This window comes from Equus asinus, chromosome 14 (assembly GCF_041296235.1).
Source record: "Equus asinus isolate D_3611 breed Donkey chromosome 14, EquAss-T2T_v2, whole genome shotgun sequence".
Lineage (NCBI taxonomy): Eukaryota > Metazoa > Chordata > Mammalia > Perissodactyla > Equidae > Equus > Equus asinus.
In genome coordinates, this window is record NC_091803.1 from 5,100,692 (window position 1) to 5,123,063 (window position 22,372).

A 22,372-nucleotide genomic window follows, 5' to 3' on the forward strand; every position below is an offset into this window, starting at 1 on the left:
TCTTCTGCGTCACTGGGCTCTGATCACGAAAGTACTTAGCATACAGTAGGCGCACAGTAAATGCCAACCCGATGATTCAATCTTTGATAGTAATGTGAGTGGAACTTCAAGCAGTAAAATCTGTTCTTCTCTCTTACAGATGGATTCTCGAGAGGCAAGTGGCATATTCCTACCACTGGACCACCCATTTTATTGGTTCGAGAATGTCAGTGAGGACGCTGGTTCCACATTCTAGCACTCAAATGTTCACAGCAGGGTGTTTTTGAGAAGTTGCAACACAGACACAGCTCTCTTCTGTTTTTTTTTTTTTTTTTCATAATAGCTGATACGTGCCAGGCACATAATATAAATGATCTATAATTCTAAGAACAGCTCTGAAAGGCAGATATTATTGTCTCCCATTGATAAGCCAAGAAGCTGAGGCTCAGAGAGGTCAGTCACCATCCCCTGAGACACAGAGCAGGTGAGCTGCAGTGACCTCTCTTTGCTCTGCCTTGGGGACCATTTGCGTATTTTTAATTGAGGAGAAATTCACATAACGTGAAGTCAACCATTTTAAAGCCAACAATTCAGTGGCCTTTGCTGTATTCAAAGTGTTGTGTCACCATCACTGCTGTCTAGTTCCAAAACGTTTTCATCACCCCAAAAGGAAACCCTGTACCCACTAAGCGGTCCCTCCCCATCCCTCTCTCCCCCCAGCATCTGCCAACCGCCAATCTGTATGCCTTTCTCTGAATTTTCCTATTCTAGACATTTCGAATAAGTGGAATCATGCAATACGTGGTCTTTTGTGTCTGGCTTCTTTCACTTAACATGATATGTTCAAGGCTTATCCATGTAGCTCATGTCAACACTTCATCCCTTTGTATGGCTGAGAAATATTCCATTATATGATATATTATTATATATAAGTATATAATATATACATAATTGTGGATATAATAATATATAATATGTATACACATATATATTACATATATGTATACCACAATTTGCTTATCCTTTCATCCATTGATGGACATTTGGGCTTTTTCCATCTTTCTGCTATTGTGAATAATGCTACTACGAACATGTGTATACAAAGTGATTGTTTCAATACCAGTTTTCCGTTCTTTTGGGTGCGCCATATTACCTAGAAGTGGAATGGCTGGGTCATATGGTAATTCTATGTTTAACGTTTTTGAGGAACTGTCAAACTGTTTTCGTGACAGCAGCACCATTTTAAATTCCCACCGGCAAGGCACGGAGTGCCAGCTCCCCCCATCCTCATATGGGGACCATGTCCTGAAGCTGGGTGGGCTCTCTCTCATCCTTGGTCACAGCAGTTTATCCATGATGACTTCCGATAACCTCCACTGCTATCTCCCTCCGCAATTAGATGGAATGTTGGCTGAAGAGCAGTTGCCGTGACCTTGCAGTGACCTTCAATTCTGTTAACTTGAACATTTACACAATCTTAAGAGCTGGAAGGGGCTTTGGAAGAAATATGGCTCAGACATAACTTGTCTTGTCTCTACTTGAATGCTTCCTGTGATGGGCGCTCACGACACTGTGGGATAGACAACTACATTGTTGACCAGCCAAGTGTCTCCTTTCTCTGGTGGCTGTCTCATCGAGGGCCCCGTCGGGCTGGTCCTTCGGTGGATAGACACCCCCCAGCCCCTCCCTGCTTCATCATCTGTCCATTTCTGAAACATCCGGTGGCATTTCTTGGACGTGAGTCACAGCCCCTTTGTTACTCCTTGTGCTGGGTTTTCTAGGAGACGCTGTGTTTTCCATCCTCCCGGACAGGCAAATGCAACGTCTGTAATTAAACATGCCTGTCATTAAATTCCACACCTTAATGAATAATTCTTGCAGGGGTGCATGGAGTGCAATGTGAGGAAGTATTTACAGAATTCAGAATTCACAGGAACTCAGACCTGCCCGGTGGGATGGAAATGAACAAAATCCTCCAGCAACCGAGCTACAGGTTGTGTCCCCGCCATGGAACCTCTCATTGCGTCCTAATATGGCATTTCTCGCTTCCAAGGAAGAATCCCTGAGATTTAAACTGATAAATAAGTCAACTCTTAGTTCTCAGGGATGGCTGGGGACAAGGGTGAAACAGAAATAAACAGGTAACATTCAAATCGCATTTTAGCTAACATCAAAATTTCTTCCCCAATCAAATCTGTGAGCAGCAAAATGAGACTATTCAGAAGCTGGTTCTTTTTTCTTTCTATTTTTTTTCCTTCCCTCCTGATCTTGTGGAATGTGAAGGACCCAAAGGCTGGGTATTCATTGCTTCAGGAATGAATTTCAATTTGCTTCCACGGGCAAGCCCCCTTCCGTGGCTCTGGGATTTACCCCCAGAAGTAAAGCTTAGGCTGTTTCATTTTCAGAATCAACAACCAACCTGCTCTACCTCCGGGCGTCGACTCTGTGGCGGGTCCCCTGGGTTTCTGGTCGTGGGAGGTGCAGTTCAGGGCGAGGTAGCTACCATCTTGGAAACCATCTTTCCTCCGTCTTCTCTCTCTTTCCCTCTTCTGGTTATTAATAATTCATTCTTCCTTTTAATTCTCAGTACTCTGCCTGTTCTTTTGGACCAGGCCAAAGCACACTTTGCTTTTTTATATTTCTTTTCATTCTAATCACAAAATCCCTCCAGGCTGAAGGTCTTTCTCAGAAACCTGGCAATTAGAAGAGGAAGCCAGTCTCCTACGAACACTTCATTTGGAGCCTCGTCATAAATAATTAACCTGAAGTTATGCTCAGAAAACAAATGGACAGGGTGCTATTGGCAGTGTTGCGTGGAAGCTTTCTCTCCTGGGTTTTTACGCCGTTCGCAAAATCCAGGAAGTGGATACAGGCCTTTCCATTAGCAGGAACGAACTGTTTGCTTTCGAACACTTACAGAGGAAACCACAGCGAACCACTTTCCTCATGCACTTAAACTTGAGATTTGTTCATGCAGCCCTTATCTGAAGCCCAGGACAGCATTTTCTCCCACCAGGATCTCATGAGCCTCCCTAGGCTGCAGCTGCGCCAGCGCACGTTTGTTTTTGACCTCCTGCCAATTCTGTCTTGTCCCTGAGGATGACGGTGGAGGGTGAAGGGTAGATTCAAGAGAGGTTGTGGTCACCTCAACTCAAATTCAGTCCTTGGCTAAAATTAGCCATATTAGTCACAAAAGGGCAAATATTGTATGATTCCACTTATGCGAGGTACCCAGAGTAAATTCATACAGACAGAGAGTAGAATAGTGGTTTTCAAGGGCTGAGGGCAGGGGGAATAAAGAATTGTTTAATTGAGGGCAGAGTTTCAGTTGGGGAAGACGAAAAAGTTCTGGAGGTGGATGGTGGCATTACCACCATCATCACCATTTAAAACTGGTTAAAATGGTAAATTTTACATTAGGTCTATTTTACTGCAAAGATATACACAACATTGAAAAAAATTAACCATTTTAAAGTGTATAGTTCTGTGGCATTTGGTACATTTGCAAGGTTGTGCGACCACCACCTCTAACCAGTTCCAAAACATTTTCATCACCCGCAGAGGAAACCTCACATCCAGTAAGCGGTCACTCGCCATTCCACCACCCCGCTCTCCGCTAATCCCTGCAAACCACCAGTTTGGTTTCGGTCTGTATGAATCTACTTGTTCTCGATATTTCATGTAAATGGAATCATGCAACGTGTGGTCTATGGTGTCTGGCTTTTTTCACAGAGCATAAGGTTTTGGGGGTTCTTCTACATTGTAGCGTGTGTTGGTGCTTCATTCCTTTTTATGGCTGAGTAATATTCCATTGCATGGATATGTCACTGTTTGTGTATCCACTCATCCGTTGATGGACCCTGGGGATGTTTGTGGACACTTGGCCATTGCGAGTTGTGTTGCTGTGAACATGTATGTACAGGAGGTGTTTGGAGCCTCTGCTGGAATTATTTGGCCGCTTTTCGCTCTCAGTTTCTTTCTCTCCTTGTCAAGAGGGCTCACAGTTGCCCTTCCTCACCTCTGACTAGGTTGGTCCTGCTGTGGCCTCCTGTCGTTCTTGGGGAACCGGCTGGGCGACATGTCTCAGAGGGTCACAGCATTCAGAGGCCACCCAACAATTAGGAAGCTGTCTAGTCACGTTCCCTGGGGAGGGTGCTCGGGGACGTGGGCGGGCAATCCTGTCTGTCGTTGATTTTCTAGAAGGGCCACTGGAGAGGAAAGCACAGCCTCTGTGGGGCGGGTGCGTCGAGGATCCATCTCTCTGAGTCACCTTTTGCTGAGCTTATTTTCAAGTCTTGATATCCTGTCTCGCCTCAACTTAGTATGAAGAGGATGTGTAAGACACGAGGACTGAAATGGGAGAGGCGGATAGTGCAACCAAAATTCCGCCTCAGCGAGGCTCACCTGCCGACACCATGGGGGTCTTGGGGAATCGTGGCCTGCACACCTCTGATGTGAGCATGGTTCCAGCAAAGGAAGAGGCGTGATGAGCTTTTAGGCTCTGAGAGCACTAAAAATAATCAGCCGCAGAGTTCCTTCACTGTGCAATTCCCAAACCTTTTCCATTTATTGAGGTGAAATTCACATAACCTGAAATTAACCATTTTAAAGGGAACAACTCAGGGGCATTTAGCACACTCACAATGTTATGCAACTGCCCCAAAAGGAAACCCCATACCCGTTAAGCAGTCACTCCCCTACCCAAATGCTTTGACTACGAGTCATTTGAAAACTCAATCCTGAATGTGACGTCGGTCACATTTAGGGCCCCTCGGTCAGCACCCATGCTTCACGGTAAGGGCTCAAAAAAGACGTGACAGAAGATAAGAAAAGCGTGGGACAGGCAAGGACATCCAGTTGCGTCCAGGCGGGAGGCCGGGGACTCCCCAGGCACGTGCTATTCCAGGAGTTACTGGAATGTTTCTCCTTTTTTGGATTCCAGAGGCTGGAGGCTGTCTTGAAAGAACAGGGCTGCTGGAGGCAGGACGACTGCCAGCTCCTCTACTTTGTGCTTATGTGGTCGCGGGCCAGCTCATTTGCGTCTCTGAGACTCAGCTTCCTGGTCTCTGAGGACAGCTAACAACACCTACCTGGTAGGCAGCTGGGAGGGCTCCAGGGCAGGCGTGAGGGTACACAGCAGGTGCTTAAAAGTAGTTACTAGAATGTGGTTGTGCTTATTCAACGAGGAAGATGGCGATGATGTGATGGAGGTGGCGAGGATGACGGTGGTGGTGTTGATGGTGGTGCCGGCAAAACCCAAGTGCCCTTCTTGCCCGTTCTTATCCTAAATCCAGGCGAGAAAAGGATGCAGACGGGTAAAGAATGAGGAAGGGACATTTGGAGGACTTTCCCTCCACTCAGGAGAAGCAGAGAGAACTTGAAAGGCTGTTAAGAAATTAGAGCTCTCTCACCCTGACTCACCTTTTCCGACAGGGTGTCTCCCTTCGAAGGTCCAGGAGGCCTCTTTCTTCTCTCCTTTGAACTTGGAAGCTGTGGAGGAGGGTTTGAAAGACCGTGACTAAGCTCCCAGCCTGCTGACCTGCAGCCTTGTGCTGAGCAAGCAGGCGCCGGCAGCAGAAGGTGCCTCGGGCAGCGCATTTATGTGGCGCTACAAGAATGTGATTTTTGTTTGCTGGTTTTCCAGCTCTTCTTTTACGCACAGAAATATGCTGCCTGCTCGAGGGCGTGTCCCTATTTTCCTTGAGCAGAAGACAATTCTCGAGTTCCCAGATGGAATCTGGAATTCATTCTCCTCGGGAGGAAGCCGCACTGACTGCCAGAGGATGGGGGGAAGACTTCCTTTCTCTGTGCATCCTTAGCAAGACGCCGCTTCCTCAAGACCACCAAAAGGACAGAATCGAATGGTTTCAGTTTCCAAGGGCTGCTGTAACAAATTACCGAGAGCTGGGTGGCTTAAATACAACAGCAATTTATTCTCTTCTGGTTCTGGAGGCCGGAAGTTTGAAATCAAGGTGTCGGCAGGGCCGCACTGTGCCCCTCTGCCAGCTTCCGGTGGTGGCCAGCAACCCTTGGCTTTCCTTAGCTGGGAGCTGGACCCCTCCCATCTCTGCCTCCATCGCCACATGGCCATCTTCCCTGTGTGCATCCTCTCTTCTTCATATAAGAACAGCAGTCCCTGGATTTAGGGCTCACCCTAATCCAGTGTGACCTCATCTTAACTCCTTACATCCGCAAAGCCCTTACTTCCAAATGCAGTCCCGCTCGGAGGTTCTGGGTGGACATGAATTTTTGGGGGGATACCATTCAACTCAGTACACAAACTCCAAACGGCGGCCACGATCCAAAAATCCCAAACGCACAAACCTGATACGTAGAAACACAGATGCAAAGCCAGACTGCCTATGTTCCCTTCTTTCTTCTCCGTTAAGCACAACTGCATTTTTTTTTTTTTTTTTGATGTTGAAACTTCCATAGCTCCCGCATGCCCCTTCCCAGGCGACACGAGCCCACATCCAGGTAGCCACTGTGCAGTTAGAGGTTTACTGGGGGCCGTGTGGTGAGGGAGCTGGAAGCAAAGGAACCTACACAGCTCAGGTCTGACACCTGGGCAAGGACAGGGGAGGAAGGGCAAAGGTGAAAGGCCATCGTCACGGGGCAGCTCTGAAGTCTTGGCCAGCTCGCCGGGCAGCCCCAGAAAAAGACCGCCTGTGGAAAAAGCCCCGGGATGCTCTCGTGCCAGACACAGAACTGTTCCATCACCACAAAGATCTCCCTCTTGCTACCCTTTCTAGTCACGCCTGCCCTCCTCTCCTCAAACATCCCAACCCCTGGCCACCACTCATCTGTTTGCCATTTGTATAATTTTGTCATGTTGACGGCGTTACACAAATGGAATCACACAGTATGTGACCTTTGGAGACTGGACTTTTTCAGTGGGCATAGTGTCCTTGAGATCCATCCAACTTGTATCAATAGCCCTTGGCTTTTATTGCGGAGTCGTGTTCCATGGTGCAGAGGTACTAGCTTGTTTAATCATTTACCTGTTGGAGAACACTGTTTTTTTTCTCGGTTTTGACTATTACCAATAAGACTGCGATGAGTGTTCACGTCTGTGTTTTTCTGCGGCCATAAATTTTCATTTCTCTGGGATAAACGCTCAGGACTATGATTGCTGGTTTGTAGGGTAAACGTATGTTTAATTTTTTTTTAAGAAACTGCTAAACTATTTCCTGGAGTGGTGACACCGTTTTACATTTCCGCCAGCAATGTTTGAGAGACCCAGTTTCTTCGCATCCTCTCCGGCATTTGGTACTGTCACTATTTTATTCGAGCTGTTCTGGTGGATGTCTAAGGATAGCTCGTTGTGGTCTTAATTTGCATTTCCCTAATGGTTCGTGGTGTCGAACATCTGTTCATATGCTTATTTGCCATCCGTATATCCTCTTCAGTGAAATACCTGTTTATACCTTTTGCCCATTTTCTAATTGGATTGGTGTTTTTTTTAACCGCTAAATTTTGAGAGTTCTGAAACATTCTAGAAATGAGTGCTTTGTCAGACATGTACTTTGCAAATATTTTCTCCCTGTCTGTAGCTTGTCTCTTCATCCTATTCGTAGGTTCCTTCACAGAGCAAAATGTTTAAATTTTGATGAAGTTCAGTGTATCGATTTTTTTTCTTTTATGCCCTAGGTCCTAGGTCCTGAAGATTTTCTCGTATGTTACCTTCTAAAAGTTTTATAATTTTATGCTCGATGTTAAATCCATGATCCAGTTTGAGTTAATAGTTATATAAGTTAATTTAGGGGAGGTTTAGGTTGAGGTTCTCCTTGTTTGCCTATGAATATCCTATTTTTCCAGCACCCTTAGTTGAAAACACTCTCCTTCCACTGAATTGTTTTTACACCTCTGTCAAAAGTCATTTGGCTGCACTTGTGTGGGGCCATTCCTGGTTCTCTAGTCTGTTCCATTGATATATCTTTCCACCAAAACCACACGATCTTGATTACTACAGCTATACAATGTCTTGAAATCGGGTAAAGTAATTTCTCCCACTTTATTTTTATTATTTTTTACATTTTTTCCTTTTTCTCCCCAAAGCCCCCCCTGGCACATAGTTGTATATTCTTCGTTGTGGGTCCTTCTAGTTGTGGCATGTGGGACGCTGCCTCAGCGTGGTTTGATGAGCAGTGCCATGTCAGCGCCCAGGATTCGAACCAATGAAACGCTGGGCTGCCTGCAGCGGAGCGCGCGAACTTAACCACTCGGCCACAGGGCCAGCCCCAATTTCTCCCCCTTTTTTCTCCTTTTTCAAAGTTGTTTTAGCTAATCTAGTTCCTTTGTCTTTCTATATCAATTTTAGAATAATCTTGGCTGTATCTACAAAAAAATCTTGCTTGGATTTTGATGGAAATCACTTTGAACGTGGATCTTAATTTGGGGATTTTTTTTTTTTTTGAGGGATTTTGCATTTATTGTATTTTTAATTTCGGGTTCCATCCGTTTGTTGCTATCATATAGAAACACAATTTATTTTTATATGTTGTTCTTGTATCCTGTGACCTTTCTGAATTAACTTCTCAGTTCTAGGAGATTTTTTATAGATTCCTTGGAATTTTCTATGTAGACAATCATGTCATCTGTAAATAGGAACACTTTTGTTTTTTCCTTTGTCATCTGTTTCCCTTTTATTTCTTTTCTTGCTTTATTGTGCTGGCTAGAACTTCCAGTACCATGTTTAATGGTAGTGTGAGAGTAAAATCCTGACTTTGTTCCCAATCTTAATGGAAAAGTATCAGTCTTTCAAAATTAAGTATGATGTCAGCTATAGGCTTTTTGTAGATATTTTTTTTTTTAAATCAAGTTGCGGAAGTACCCTTTTATGCCTAGGGTCTGAGAGTTTTTAATCATGAATGGGCGTTGAATTTTGTCAAGTGCCTTTTCTGCATGAATTGACGTGATAATGTAATTTTTCTTCTTAGCTTGTTCATACGACAGCTTACGTCAATCGATTTGTGAGTTTTGACCTAGTCTTGCTTCCCTGGAATAGCCCCCACTCAGTCCTGGTGTATCATTCTTTCTATAATCGCTGAATTATATTTGTTAATATTTTATTAAGGATTTTTGTATGATGAGGGATATTGTCTGAAATTTTCCTTTTTCGTACTGTCTTTGTCTGGTTTTGGTAACAGGGTAATACTAGCTTATAAAATGAATTGAGAAGTCTTCTCTCGGTATTTTCTGAAAGAGATTGTGTAGAATTGATGTTAATTCTTTAAACATTTGGTAAGCTTCTCCAAGGATGCTTCTGGGCCTGCAGATTTTTTTGGAGGGAGTTTTTAAATTATGAATTCAATTTCCTTAATTGTTATGGGCTCTTCAAATTATTTACTTGATTTTGAGTGAGTGGTGATAATTTTTAGTTTTTGAGGAATTGGTCCATTTCATCTAAGTTGTCAAATTTGTGAGTGTAGAGTTGTTCCTCGTATGCCCTTATTATTCTTTTAATGTCTTCAGGGACTCTTTTCATTCCTGAAATTGGTAACTTGTATTTCCTCTCTCTTTTTTGTCAGTCTTGCTAGAATTTTGTCAATTTTATCAATCTTTTCAAAGAGCTACCTTTTAAAAATTAATTAAAGAATTCTTTTTTTTGTGTGGCAAAATACATAGGACACAAGGTGTTGTTTCTCTCTTACTGCTTTCAAGTTTTTTCCTTTTTCTCTATTTGCAAAGTTTTTCTATGATGCATCTTGGTATGGACTTCTTTGAATTCATCTTATTTGGGATTTGTTCAGCTTCTTGAATCTGCCGGTTTATGTCATTCGCCAAATATGGGGAGTTTTCCACCATTATTTCTTTGAATAGTTTTTCAACTCTGTCCTCCTTCTCTTCTCTTTCCAGAGCTCTGAGGACATGAATGTTAGGTCTTTTGTTGTAGCCCCACAGGTCCCTGAGGCTCTGTTCATTTTTTCACAGCCTACTTTCTTTCTGTTGTTCAGACTGGATATTTTCTGTTGCTCTGTCTTCAAGTTCACTGATTCGTTTCTCTGTCCCTTCCATTCTGCTGATATTTTTTTAGCAGAAAAATCCCATCCATTGATTTAAAAAAATATTTTTTGAGACTTTCTATTTTTTCATTTGTTTCAAGCCTGCTTGTAATTGCTCATTAAACGTTTTTCTAATGGCTGCTTCAAAATTTTATTGAGATATTTCTTTTTTTTTAAGGTAGATTCCTAGCCTTTTAAATTTTTTCTTTTTAAGGTATGCTTTTTGGTAAGGAAGATTGTCCTTAAGCAAACATCTGTTGCCAATCTTCCACTTTCTTTTTCCTCCCCAAAGCCCCAGTACATAGTTGTCTATCCTGGTTGTAGGTCCTTCTAGTTCTTCTATGTGGGATGCTGGCACAGCATGGCTTGATGAGTGGTGTGTAGGTCTGTGCCCAGGATTTGAACTAGCTAACCCCGTGCCACCCAAAGCAGAGTGTGCAAGCTTAACCACTCAGCCACGAGGCTGGCCTCTTATTCGGATAATTCTAATATCTCTGTTGTCTTGCTATTGACATCTGTATTGATAGTCCTTTCTCATTCAACCTGGGATTTCCCTGGTTCTTTGTGTGATGAGTGATTTTCAATTGTATCTTGGACCTTTTGGTATTGTTATGAGATTCTGGGTCTTGGACAAATATTCTGTTTGTGCCTTTCTCCTCTGACACCTCCAGCAAAGGAAGGGGGTTGCCTCCCCATTACTACTAGGTGGAGTAGAAATCCAGGTTCTCTGCTTGGCCTTTGTGGGATATCCTGGGTTGGGGGAAAAGGGCACCTCGTTACTCTGGGCTGATGGATGTGGAGGCTCAGGCTCCCCTTAGGTCTCTGCTGATATTACCTTGGCTTGGAAGGGCTGGGCTGCTTTGTTACTGCTCTGCACGTGGTCTCCAGTGATGCTACAGGGGATGGGGCGGTGTTGTCACTGCTGGGGGTGGTCAAAGTCCTGACTCTCCTCTATACCTCCTCCAACATGACTGCAGTGGAGAGGGACGGGGGCCTCCTTACCGCCTGGCTGGAATGAAAGTACAGGTTCCCTACTCGGCCTTCTCTGATACCGCTCTGGGAAAAGGGCCATAGGTTTGGGACACATCCTTTCAGCCTGAGGAGGAGGAAGCCCAGGCTCCCCACTCAGCCTTTTGCTGACATTGGTGGGGGCGGAGCTGACCGGAGTGGAGTCTTACTGTCTAAAAATTCTCAGTCTTGCTAAGCTGTGCCTTTCCTAATCCTTTGGCAAGAGACAGCAGGCTTTTGTTGGGACTTTGTTTTTTTGTCTGCCCCAGTTGGTATTTCTGGGCTTCTGGCTTCTCCAGCATCCAGTCTGGGATCTCTGGGGCAAACAGGAAACAGGAAACTTACCACCGTGTCGTTCCTCAGGTCGTGAGGTCCCTAGCCCATTTGTCCCCTTCTCCTTGCAGAGTGTTCTTAGGTTGGGTTCATATGTAATGTCCATGGATTTTAGTCGTACTTAGCAGGAGGAATAGGAAAAATTATGTCTACTCCAGCTTTCTGGAATCAGAAATCTGTCTAAACTACATTATTTTTGACAATGAAAGTGATCAGGATGTTCAAAATCTGCCCTATATATTGCCACAGGCAGGCAAAGAAAGATTTAAATTTTATCATTGGGCACTCTGATTGGAAGACATACAATTGTTTCATGTTTTTATTCCAATGAATTAAAGGTACTCAACAGCATGCTTACATACACAAAACCTCAGTGATAAGCTTTCATAACATTTATTATATGCTAAAAATGTACCGGTCTTAAAGAAAACAAACAGCAGAGCTCTAAAAATTAAACTGAAATGATTAATCTATGGTTATTATTATTTTTTTGGTGAGGAAGATTTGCCCTGAGCTAACATCTGTGCCAATCTTCTTCTACTTTGTATGCGGGTCACTGCCACAGCATGGCTGATGAGTAGAGTAAGTCCACGCCCAGGATTTGAACCTGTGAACCTGGGCCCTCAAAGCAGAGTGCATGGAACTTTAACCGCTCCGCGACAGGGTGGGCCCCTGATTAATCTACGATTAACAAACAAGTGTTTGAGAGGGGTGTGCACGTCAGACCCATTCCCTCCCTCCCTTTCTTTTTTCCTGAGAAAAGGTACCTTGCCAGCTGCAAGGGGGTGTGGGGAGGGTTTCCAGGGCTGTTATGGTCACTCTGGGTGCTGAGGTCTGACATGTCCATCATGAAAAGTCATGGACTGCTGGCTCCTGTTGAATCTCCAGGGCCTGCATGGTGGAGGTGGTAAGAAACATGTTGTTGAATGAATAAAGTAACATCAAAGAAAGGGCACAGAGTTCCAAGATTCCCTTATGGAAATGCACATGTGTGACTGCAGGGCCCAAGAACCCCGTTCTTTAGAGGACTGATGAGGTCTGAATGTGGGACAATTCATAAGTAGAAGGCATGGAGTGTGGCAGGAGTATGTTCTGGAAGACAGACTTGGAAGAAAGGACAGCAGCTGAAAGGCGGCAGTGAAATTGGGAGCCCTTACCGAAATTCAGTTTTGCCTCCCAATCTTGTCACAGATTCTTTCTGGCTTGTGAATGAGGGGACACAGAAACTGTCTACTTCTGTGCATAACAACGATGAGCAATGATTGAGCACTTACTGGGTGCCATGCACTGTTTGTGTATGATAGCATTTTGTTTTAGTTCTCAGAGCAACCCCATCGGGCAGAGTTGTTGGTTCCATTTCAGATGCAGAAACTAGGGCACAGAGAAGGGAAGCAACTTGCCCAAGATCACCCAGCCAAGAAATGGAAGGATCTGGACCATCTGACTTTAGAGCCTGCATTTATCCACTTACCAGAGGTGGCGTGCTCTGAAGCATCTTGGCTGGGTCCTAAGGACCTCACTGGGTGTTACGTGGCCTCTTTAGAAAGACAATGAATGTCCAGAACTCACGGCTAGCTTTCGCCATCCTACAAGTCCAATTGCAGAATCCCATTTGCTTGGGCATAGTTAGACCGTCTGGGTCACACAGCCGTCAGTGATGGGTTTGTTCTGTCGCTTGGTTGCTGGCTAGGAGCACACTTTCTATTCAGAGCCCCATGATCACAGACAGATGTTCCATGTCCTTATTTTTGTCATTTTCACCCTTTTTCTTTTTAATTGCCTGTCTGATAGTACACTGTGCACCCCAGTGTGGATTTTGCTGATGGCTTTAAGCTGCACACTGCAGATTCTGACCAACTTCTGAAGGGGACCTCTTTAGATTAAATTTTGTTTTTGTTTTTAGTAGGTCAGGGACGTACTATAAAAATGAAGAACTAGATAAAAATAACACAGCTTTTTATTACTCTGGAAGACAATTTGCGTGCAATAACTCTTAACATTGATGATGCCTTGAGTGGGTCTAATGCTTTTTCTCCCAAAGACAAATAGCTTGAAACGGTGGCCAAATTATTTTTTCCAAGTTTACCACTAATGAGAAATTTGACCGCCTTTGTTCTTGCAAAAATGCAAGTTACTAATCAATCTAAAAGGAATTAAGCTGCCCTTGGAAATGGGAGGCCAGAGAACTGATGTCAATCGTGTGGATTTCATGCGGGGGGGGGGGGACCAGGACCAAGGTGGACTGCAGTGAATGATTGGAAAAGGAGATGAACACTGTGGAGTACGTGATGTCTGGGCCTTTCAAAATTTGATGAGGATGTGACTGACACTTGGACCCTTGCCGTTTGCCTGGGCAGAGTGGACAATGCTGATCTGCACAAGATCATCTCTATTCCAACGAGATGTTTTCTTTCCTAGATGAAACTAGATTTTCGCAAAACACTACTTTCCCTTCGTGACCGTGAGCCGACAGCAAGCTGGCCGCTGTGTGCCCCTTCCCCAGGCTGGACCACACCCCTGAGCAGATGTGATGGATTAGCTGAGGTTCCCATTTGCTGATGGTGGCTGCTGTCTCTGCATTTCTGGACCGATCTCAGAGGAGATGGGAACTGCTCTGTGCAGGGTCTGGAAGCAGCCACAGCTCAGGCAGTGTGGGCAGCCCCTTCCTGGCTGAGCGTGAAGAAACGGCTCTTGGCACGGTTTTGGCTCTTGTGACCTTACTGCTGGGAGAGGACACGTCTGTCCGACTTCACAGACTCCCACTTGGAGGATGGAGATGAATGGACAGAGGAGAAGTTCTCTGACCTCTGCAGAATGTGCAGGTTCTTGATCTTTTAACTATTTCTGCAATGGCCAAAGGGCTGATATGTGGGTTTCAATGTGTTTTGAAGATATCTCCCACTTTTGAGTGCCCAGCAGCAGGAACAAATAGTGTCACTTCTTCCCCCTTTTTTTTTCACATGGCCAGACCCTGCAGTGCATCATGGGGCAGAATAAATGCAGACTACAGTCTTAGTCTGAAGGAGTTTCAAGGCCTCAAAGCCAACACACAGGAAACAGCAAATACTGTGAGAAAGGCTATAAGAAGGGTAGGACACCAAAATTTCAATTAAATAATTGTTTGTGTAATTACTTGCTTGACGGCTGTGTTCCTTCCAGGCCATAAGTCCCTTGAGGACTGGAACTGACTCTATCCTTTTCATCATCGTATTCCCAGCACCTAGGACAGTGCTTGGCCTCCAGGAGGGGCCTAACTGGGTGTTGTCTGACTGAATGATTGCAACAAAGTTTTGGGTAACACTTGTTATCTTGGAGCGATGTCTGCTGTATGAATTGTTTTCCTTACACATTCCTCAAAGCTTTCGACATCTGAGTAAACCACACATGAGCTGGACATGAAGCAAGTGCCTATCTTAGCGAATAACCAGGATACTTAACGTTCTTAGATGCAGGGGCAACCTGCGCATGAGCAGATGAGATAACTGCTGCCTTAGGGGGACTTGAGAGATACTAGAAAGCAGCCTTTTTCAAAAAAATCTAATTTTTCCATTAGATATTAACTCCTTTGAGTAGTGAAGGCTTTGAAGTCTTCTAACTTCCCCCACGCAATTACAGAGATGACACCCTGAGCCCCTATTCCCCCAACATTTCTGCAAGCTTCATTGAACGGGAGGCCTAGGCTAAGCTGTGGGGATAATAGAATATTCCGCTTACAAATAAGTGGGCTACCCTTGATTCTGATAGAAGTTAGCCGAGATGGAGATCAGCGAAGCAGTTTTCAGATTCAAACTTTGAAAGAAGCACCTGGGATCACACGCTAACAAACCTACAGAATTAGGAATTGACATTTAAAAGCATTCGAAATTGACAGTATCTCTGAGTTCAAAGCGCCACAGATCACATTATCAAGTTCAAAGTATGCTGTCATTTTTCTCAGTAACTATGCTGTTATCTCCAAGATAACCAAGCTGCCAGGAAGAAGATCAGGAAGCCAAGTCTGTGGCTGGAACTCAGACCTGCGTCTCCTCATGACCAGACCATCTTTTATTTTACATCCGTCACATACGCTGCCAAACATCTTTTCTGCACCCAGAAGCGTGCCGGGCTCGGTGGCTTGAGAAGCACCAGAATGCTGGGTGTTCAATTCTTAAGATTTTTAGGAGACCGAACTCTTTGGAATCATCTCACAACCTTGAACAAAAACGTGAAAACTGTCCACTTTGATAAATGACGGCCAAAGCATCCTTTGACTCCCTGGGCCATTTGTAAATACAAAACAGTTGCTGGAAAATTACATTAGAGATGAATTATCTCCTCCATTACAATGTTTCCTTTTCTTTAATGCAATTTCGTTCAAGCAAAATGAACAGAAAGGCTTGGGAGGGGCCGCATTCAATGCTTCGGGAGCAGTTACTGGAAGCAAGATGTGGAGCGAGAAAGGAGATCCACAGACGACGTGGAGCAGGGGCAAGCGGAGGGGCCTTCTGCCCAGGAGGCCTGTGCTGAGGACCCTGGCTGTGCCCACGGGAAATTGAATTCTGGGCTCCTTCTGCAGCATAAAATCCAGGGCAGCCGGCAGCTTTCCAAGGGAGACGGGAGGGAAACTGCAAGCGCATCCGAGGCCAGACCGGCCAACCCCTACAGGGCCCGCTGAGGGTGGGCCCCAGGTGTGCCGGATCGGGGATTCGGTTCCCACCCCATGACAGCGTTCATTTATAACCCTTACACTTTGTTAATTTTCAAGTGCACTCGTGGGCAGGAAAGGAGAGCCTCCATTATACAACAGAGAGCGGAAAGGCTGGAATTACTCTGGAATGTCTCGGGGCCGGAGGGGGAAGGCCTGACTGTTGAATACGTGCGTTTCTGGATCTTTTTTTTTTCCCTGAGTGCACGTGCGAGGGGGACCCGTCGCCGCAGGGTTTTGCAGACTGGGCATCCCCGTGCGCCGGCCCCCACGTCTGTCCCCAGGCTGCTCGAGGGCGGGGAGCATGGGCAGGGGGCCGACGCGCGCTCCGCCCTCGGGGGTCCCGTCCCCGCCTCCCCAGGGCCCCCCGAGCGCGCCGCCAGCCCCGGGCCCGGGCGGGTTCCCGCGGGCGGGGCCGCGCCGCCCTGGCCACGCCCACCGCACCCAGGGGGCGGGGCCTGGCGTCACGTGACGGCGCGCCGAGCGGCGAGCGCCCCGCCCGGCCGGAGGAGGCCCGGGCCGCGACCCGGCGCGCGCGCTGCAGGAGCCGCCGGCCGCCCGCGCGCTGCACCCCGCGGCGCCCCCAGCCCGCGGCCCCTCGCCCGCGGCCCCGGGCTCGCCGGCAGCGGGAGCGGCCTCAAGATGGACGGGGACGGCGGCGGCGGCGGCGAGGGCGGCGGCGGTGAGTGCCGGAGGTGTGGCCGGCCGGGCTGGCGGCCTGGGGCGGGGGGCGCGGGCGCCGGGCCGCGCTCGGGTCCCGGGCCGCCTGCGGAGACGGCGTCCGGGCAGCGCGGGGGCCGGCTGGCGAGCGCCGAGGCCGCGCCCGGGGCCCCGGGCGGGGGCCCAGGGAGGGGAGGGTCCGGCGGGGTGGCCGCCGAGCCCGCGCGACGGTCCTGGGCGAGGCCGGGGCCGCCCGCCCCGCCAACCCCACCCTGGAGGCTCTGGGGTCGCTGTCCTGGGGCGGGGGACCTTGGGGGCGACCTTCCCCGCCTCTTGTCGCCAAGGGCCTCCACGCCCTCCGGAGCCCCAGGGCGGGAGGGTGACCCTCTGGGCGTCCCTTCCCAGGGGGTGGCAAGCGGGGACCCCAGGGCGTTGGGGAAGGGAAAGTTGTGATCGGGGGGTCCCCCGGGTCCGGGAGGGGCGGGCGGGAAGAGGGTTGAAGGTCCTGCCAGTTTGCCGAGCTTCAGGTCAGGAGTGGTCAGGGGGTCGCTCCGCCGAGGAGCGGGCAGCGGGAGCGCCAGCTCTTTATGAACCAGGGGAAGGTGCGGGGCGAGCAGAAGACCTAAGTCCGAGGCGCCGAGGTCGGATCCGGAGTCTGGAGACCAGAAACCGGGCGTGGGGAGCCGCTCCCCGAGGGGGTCGTGTGTGCCTGCCCGACGCTCAGTGACCTCGTGCAGGAAGATGCGCGCTTGTTGTAAATGATTTCGCGGGATCCACATCCCCGTGGTGTCACGCTGCGAATTGCACCTTTAAACCGAACAACGTGTCTGTGGAGTGGCCGTGCGTGGAGTGGGTCGTTGGTTTGGAAAGCAAAGGGTTAAAACGCGTGTTTTTTACAGGAACGGCCGCGGTTGAGGTTCTCTCTGCTTTTGCTCAAGATTCCCTTCGTGCTGACAGCCCGAGTCCTCAGAAACCCTTGTCATAAGGGAGCGTTTTGAGAAAGTCTTTATTCCAGGCTGCTGGAGCAGCTGCCTGGAAGGATCAGCAGGATGGCACAATTGAGGATGAAGCGGTTAATCAAGGTGCCTTCTGGAATTGAAGTGCCGCTCCGGGGGGAAATGTTGGTGCCCAAAGGAGCGATGAGGCGACGAGGGTGGGAAGTTGGCACGAGTCGTGGCATTTGGCGAGTTCAGCTCGCATAGTTAAAGCTAGGGGTGGCACTGTGGCACCGAGTGGGTGTGTTTATGAAAGAAAGTGCTGTGCAAAGGAGCTCAGTTGCAAACCCTCCTACAGCCCGGCTGGCTGGCTGAAAGGTCCAAGGCATGGATGCTCGGTGGCTGCGTGCTTCCTGCCCAGCTCAGTTTGGGTAACACAACCGGCATAGCAGTTTTTCCTTTGTAGCAAATAAAGACAAACAACTGTCATATGTAAACGTTTGACGTTAGAGTCAAAGGCGCCAGCTGGCTTGGCGATTTAGTTTGGAAGTTCGGACTTAAGTTTAGAAATGTGGAAGACTTCAAGGTAAAAAAAAAAAAAAAAAAAAACCAGATAAAGATGATAAAGATTAAAAAAAAAAAAAGGAAGTCAATGTGCCTGCGGAATTTATAGATCTTAAGTACTGTAACAAAGGATGATATTAAGTATCAAAAGTCTTAAAAACTTTCTTCCGGCTGTTAATATCTCTTCTGGGGATACAATCTTGAAATTCAGAAAAATCTCTCATGCGTGAAGATGTGCTTTACACACTATTTATAACAGTAGAAAATTGGAAACAGCGGTGCCCAATAGGAGACTGGTGAGGTAAATTATGGGAAGTTTATTGGGGAAATTACTTCACAAGCATTAAAAATAAGCAGCTTTATACATCGTGGTCTAAACAGTGTGAAAACTGGTGCCATTGTGGATGTTTTATTTGCTTAGTCTTTATCTTTTCCAAGTTTCTGGAATGATGTGTATTGCTTTCAAATTTGGGGGGAAAAAACTTGTAAAACAGTGTATCCTGTGGGAGGAAAGGGGTAGGATTGTATTTAATGTGTCGTTTAACTCCCCTCACTGGAGCGGTCAACAAATGAACAGATATTTATTGATCGCCTACTAAAATGCCCCGGAGTCTGCCAGTGCTGGAAACCAACTTTTAACCTTTATTGATGTGGTTTATTAAAATCTTTCTTCTTTGCATTATGGAAGACACTTCAAAATATGTTTGGCAATCTTACAATAAGCATGTTTTGAATAAGCGAACATCGGTCTGAGGGTTATGAAGTAAGAGTCATGATATAGTGATTTTTGTTTAAATTTGGTTTGCTTACGCGTAAGTCTGGGTCGTTGGAGGTTTTGAAGTTAACGCACCTCTTTGCAATTCTTTAGTTATTGCTACTACTATTTGCATTTCTAAAAAACTGCTTTACTGTAAAATCCATGTTTTTAAAAATAAAGTTCAGCCCTTTGGAGGAGAATAATTTCATTTAGTCATTTGTCAGCCAATTGTAAAGCGTAACTTTTTGGGGGGTGTATTTTTAGAGTATAGTACAAGACTTTGAACTATGTATGAGGAAGTCAGTTTGAGGTTTTTTGTAAGATAGGGTAGATCCTCTGTTCAAACGGTGGTTATGGCAGAGGTGAAAGATAATTTAAAAGATCTTTTTTGCTAATGTGTTGGTCGGGTTAAAAGACTTTAAAAATGACTCCTACTTGCTATTTTTAACTTAAATTTTTGTCCAGGGTAGTATTATTCTTTCAATGCGAGATAAGGAGAGAGGATGGTGATATGAATGGTTGGAAGGCAGTTCTAAGGAGGAACAAGTGGGGGGTACAAGATTACGAGAACACATTGTTACTTATAATGTGTGCAGAGTGTAGTTAAGGCATTTTCAATTCCTTTGGGGCCTTGTCGCCTTTCAGTTTTTCTAGAATAGTTCTCGAGATGGGTGTTTCCTTAGCAGGTGACTGGCTAGTTTGGCTCATTGCCACCATCTTTATGCTCAGTTTGGGAATGTCTGATTGGTGTTCTTGAATGGACCATCTGTGGCAGATGCGCTGAATAACTTTAACCTCCCTACTCCCCACCCCCCGCCCCTAATCATCGTAGGTGAGGATTCAGTCTGTGCTTCACGTGAAAAGATGCTCAGCCTCACCCAGTAAAATAAACAGGAATTCAGATCAGGTTGAGTGCCCAGCTTCCACCTGTCAGGCAAGCGATAACCCCCACATTTGAAACCATCTGTTGGCGATGGGAGTGTGAATTAGTTGCAGCTCTTAAGGAGGCAGCGACAGCCTGTGTCCTGTTGGCTCAGATCCATCGCTCGCCCTTCCCCTACGCAGAGACTCTCCATGGCAGGCGACATTTCCCAGACTTTTGGGTCAGCTGGCTTGGAGCCAGGTTTGGCCCATGGGAGGCGCTGGTGGGAGATTGGCCGGTAGGAGGAGGGGAGAAACCAGGTTAATCCCGTCTTGGTCTGCAGACAGCGCCTGTGGCAGGTGCCTGGTCTCCTCTTCCTCCAGCTCCTGCCCACTGCCCCTGGGACTTGGAAATACCTCTGCCCTTGATCCTCCAGCTTAGGGATGGTAGCCGCTTCTTGCTCTGGGTTGTCTTACCATTTCTGGTGTGACTTTGCAGCTTTTCCATCATTCGTGCAACCAATTGCTTGTATTGAGTTCCCTTTATTTCAGCTCCTTCGAGGGGCTTCTGTTTCTCTGGGTGGAGCCCCGCACATACAGGGGCATCGGGCAGCAGCTTTAAAAATTACATGTGCGTAAATCCTTTGACCCGGCAATAGCAGGCTACAAATTTAACCTGCAGATGTATCTGTACCTGTGTGAGGGACCATAGGTGGGAGATTATTCACGGCACTGTTTGTAATAGTAAAGGATAGAAAGTAACCTAGTGTCCATCAGCAGGAGACTGGGCAGATAAATGGAAATATACCCAGCTGGGGAATGAAGTTGTGAAGTTGTAGAAAGAAACGAGGAAGCCCTTTCTGAATTGATATGGAAAGATCTCCAAGCCTTACTCAGTTACGGGAGCAAAGTCTAGGAAAATGTGCCTTTATGCTACCATTTCTGTTTAAAAAAAAAAAAAGAAGAAGGAAGTACTTGCGTATGTATGAAAATTCTCGGGAAGGCCAAACAAGGGACTAATAACAATGGCTACTTGTTTGGGGAGGAGGATGGGAGCAGAGCAGACGGGGAACTGAGGTGCAAAGGAAACTTTTTGCCATACGCCCTTTTCTTTTTTAAAATTAAAATAAAGTTTGTCTATCTTCACTTTTTCCAAAATAGGAAAACAGTTTCACAGAAAAATAGCATGCTGGTAAGAAACACCCTTTTTGAGAGAGTTTTTGTGTCTTAAAAAATAACAATAAATATAAAATGTAGGAAGTTATAAAATACGTTACCTAGTTTTTCTGTCTCTGCCTGGGAAATGAACCACTGTGCTTTTGCATGTTGAAAAAGTGACATGATAGGTGCTTTTAGAATATGCTGACAGTGTCTTCTCTTCTAGAACTTTCTTCAACAAATATTGATAGTGTCCCCACCAGATGCCAGGTCCCATGCTTGGGACGGGGTGTGAATAGTAGTGAAGAAGGCAGGTGAACTTCCTGCGTTCCTGGAGCTTTGTTTACGTGGGAGACAGACCAAAAAGGAAAACAGATATATAAAATAATTGCAGGTTATGCTAAATGTGGTAAAGGGCAGCATGGACAGGTTGAGGGAGAGAGTGGGGGTGGGTGGGGCATGGGGTGGGAGAGATGTAGGTAAAGGGTGGGGGGTGCTGGGGGAGGCCTCTTGGAGGAAATGCCCTTCCAGATGCAACCGAAAGGGGCTGAGGAGGAGGGGAGGGAAACGCCCTGGGCTAGAAGGCCGAATGCGCCAGAGGGTTGAAGGAAGCTTTCTGTGTCCGAGACAGAACACGACAGGGGCCACATCAGGCAGTTTCTGGAATTAAGTAATTCACATTTTATTCTAAGTGCATGAAGCCAAGGAAGGATTTTAAGCATTTGATTTATGTTTCAATAATTTTGGCTACTATTTACATAATGCTCTCTGTGTGGTCTGTCCTGCGTGCCTTACGTATCTTAACCTACTTACTGTTCACAATTACCCTCTTAGGTACTTAACGTGATCACCATTTGCAGATGGAAATAGAGAACCGAGGCACAGGGGAGCCGAGGCACAGGGGAGCCGCGTAACTTGCTCCACATTTCGCAGCAGTAGGTGGTGGAGCCGAGATTTGAACCCAGGCGTTTGGCTTCAGAGGCCATGTTCGGAGCCGTTGTCCTCCCTGCCTTTTTAAGAAGTGGTCTTGGCTACCGAGTGCAGAATGGGTTGGAGGAGGGGCGAGAGGACAAGGGGACGCCAGTGAGGGAGCTGTTGGAGGGGTTCAGGTGAGAGAGTGTGGCAGGTTGGGTCGCAGTGGCGAAATTGAAGGAAATGAGGTAAGGCAAATCTATATAAAAACACACAGACTAGCCCAGAAAACAGCGAAACAAACACTCGTGTTCCCATGGCTTAGAATTAATATAATAGCTCTTCATACCCTGTTGCTGTGTTTTAGGTCTGCTAAAAAAATAATTAAAGTATTACAGGTAAGCCTCTCCATCTCCGCGTATGCCAGCATCATTCTTCCAGTTGCTCAGGCCGAAACTGTGGTGCCACCTTTCACTTCTTTTGCCTTTTGTCTTCTGACTTGCTCCCTGCTGTCATC

At 46.6% G+C, this 22,372-nt stretch overlaps 1 protein-coding gene across 3 annotated transcripts in view; it reads left to right on the plus strand.

The window, feature by feature from the left end:
• The first annotated feature begins 7,190 nt into the window (after nt 1–7,190).
• Nucleotides 7,191–22,372, plus strand: part of CYTH3 (cytohesin 3) — a 101,631-nt gene continuing 86,449 nt past the window's right edge. Inside the window, exons 1-2 of one of the 3 annotated variants that reach the window (XM_070484174.1) lie at nt 16,551–16,690; nt 17,568–17,750. Coding sequence is in view for 2 of the 3 variants with exons in the window: in XM_070484173.1 (XP_070340274.1) it covers nt 7,206–7,248 (43 nt within the window). In the remaining variant the exon portion in view is untranslated. Of the gene's footprint in view, nt 7,249–16,499; nt 16,691–17,567; nt 17,751–22,372 lie in introns of those variants that run through there. The other 2 variants (XM_070484173.1, XM_044747319.2) reach the window with 2 other exon arrangements.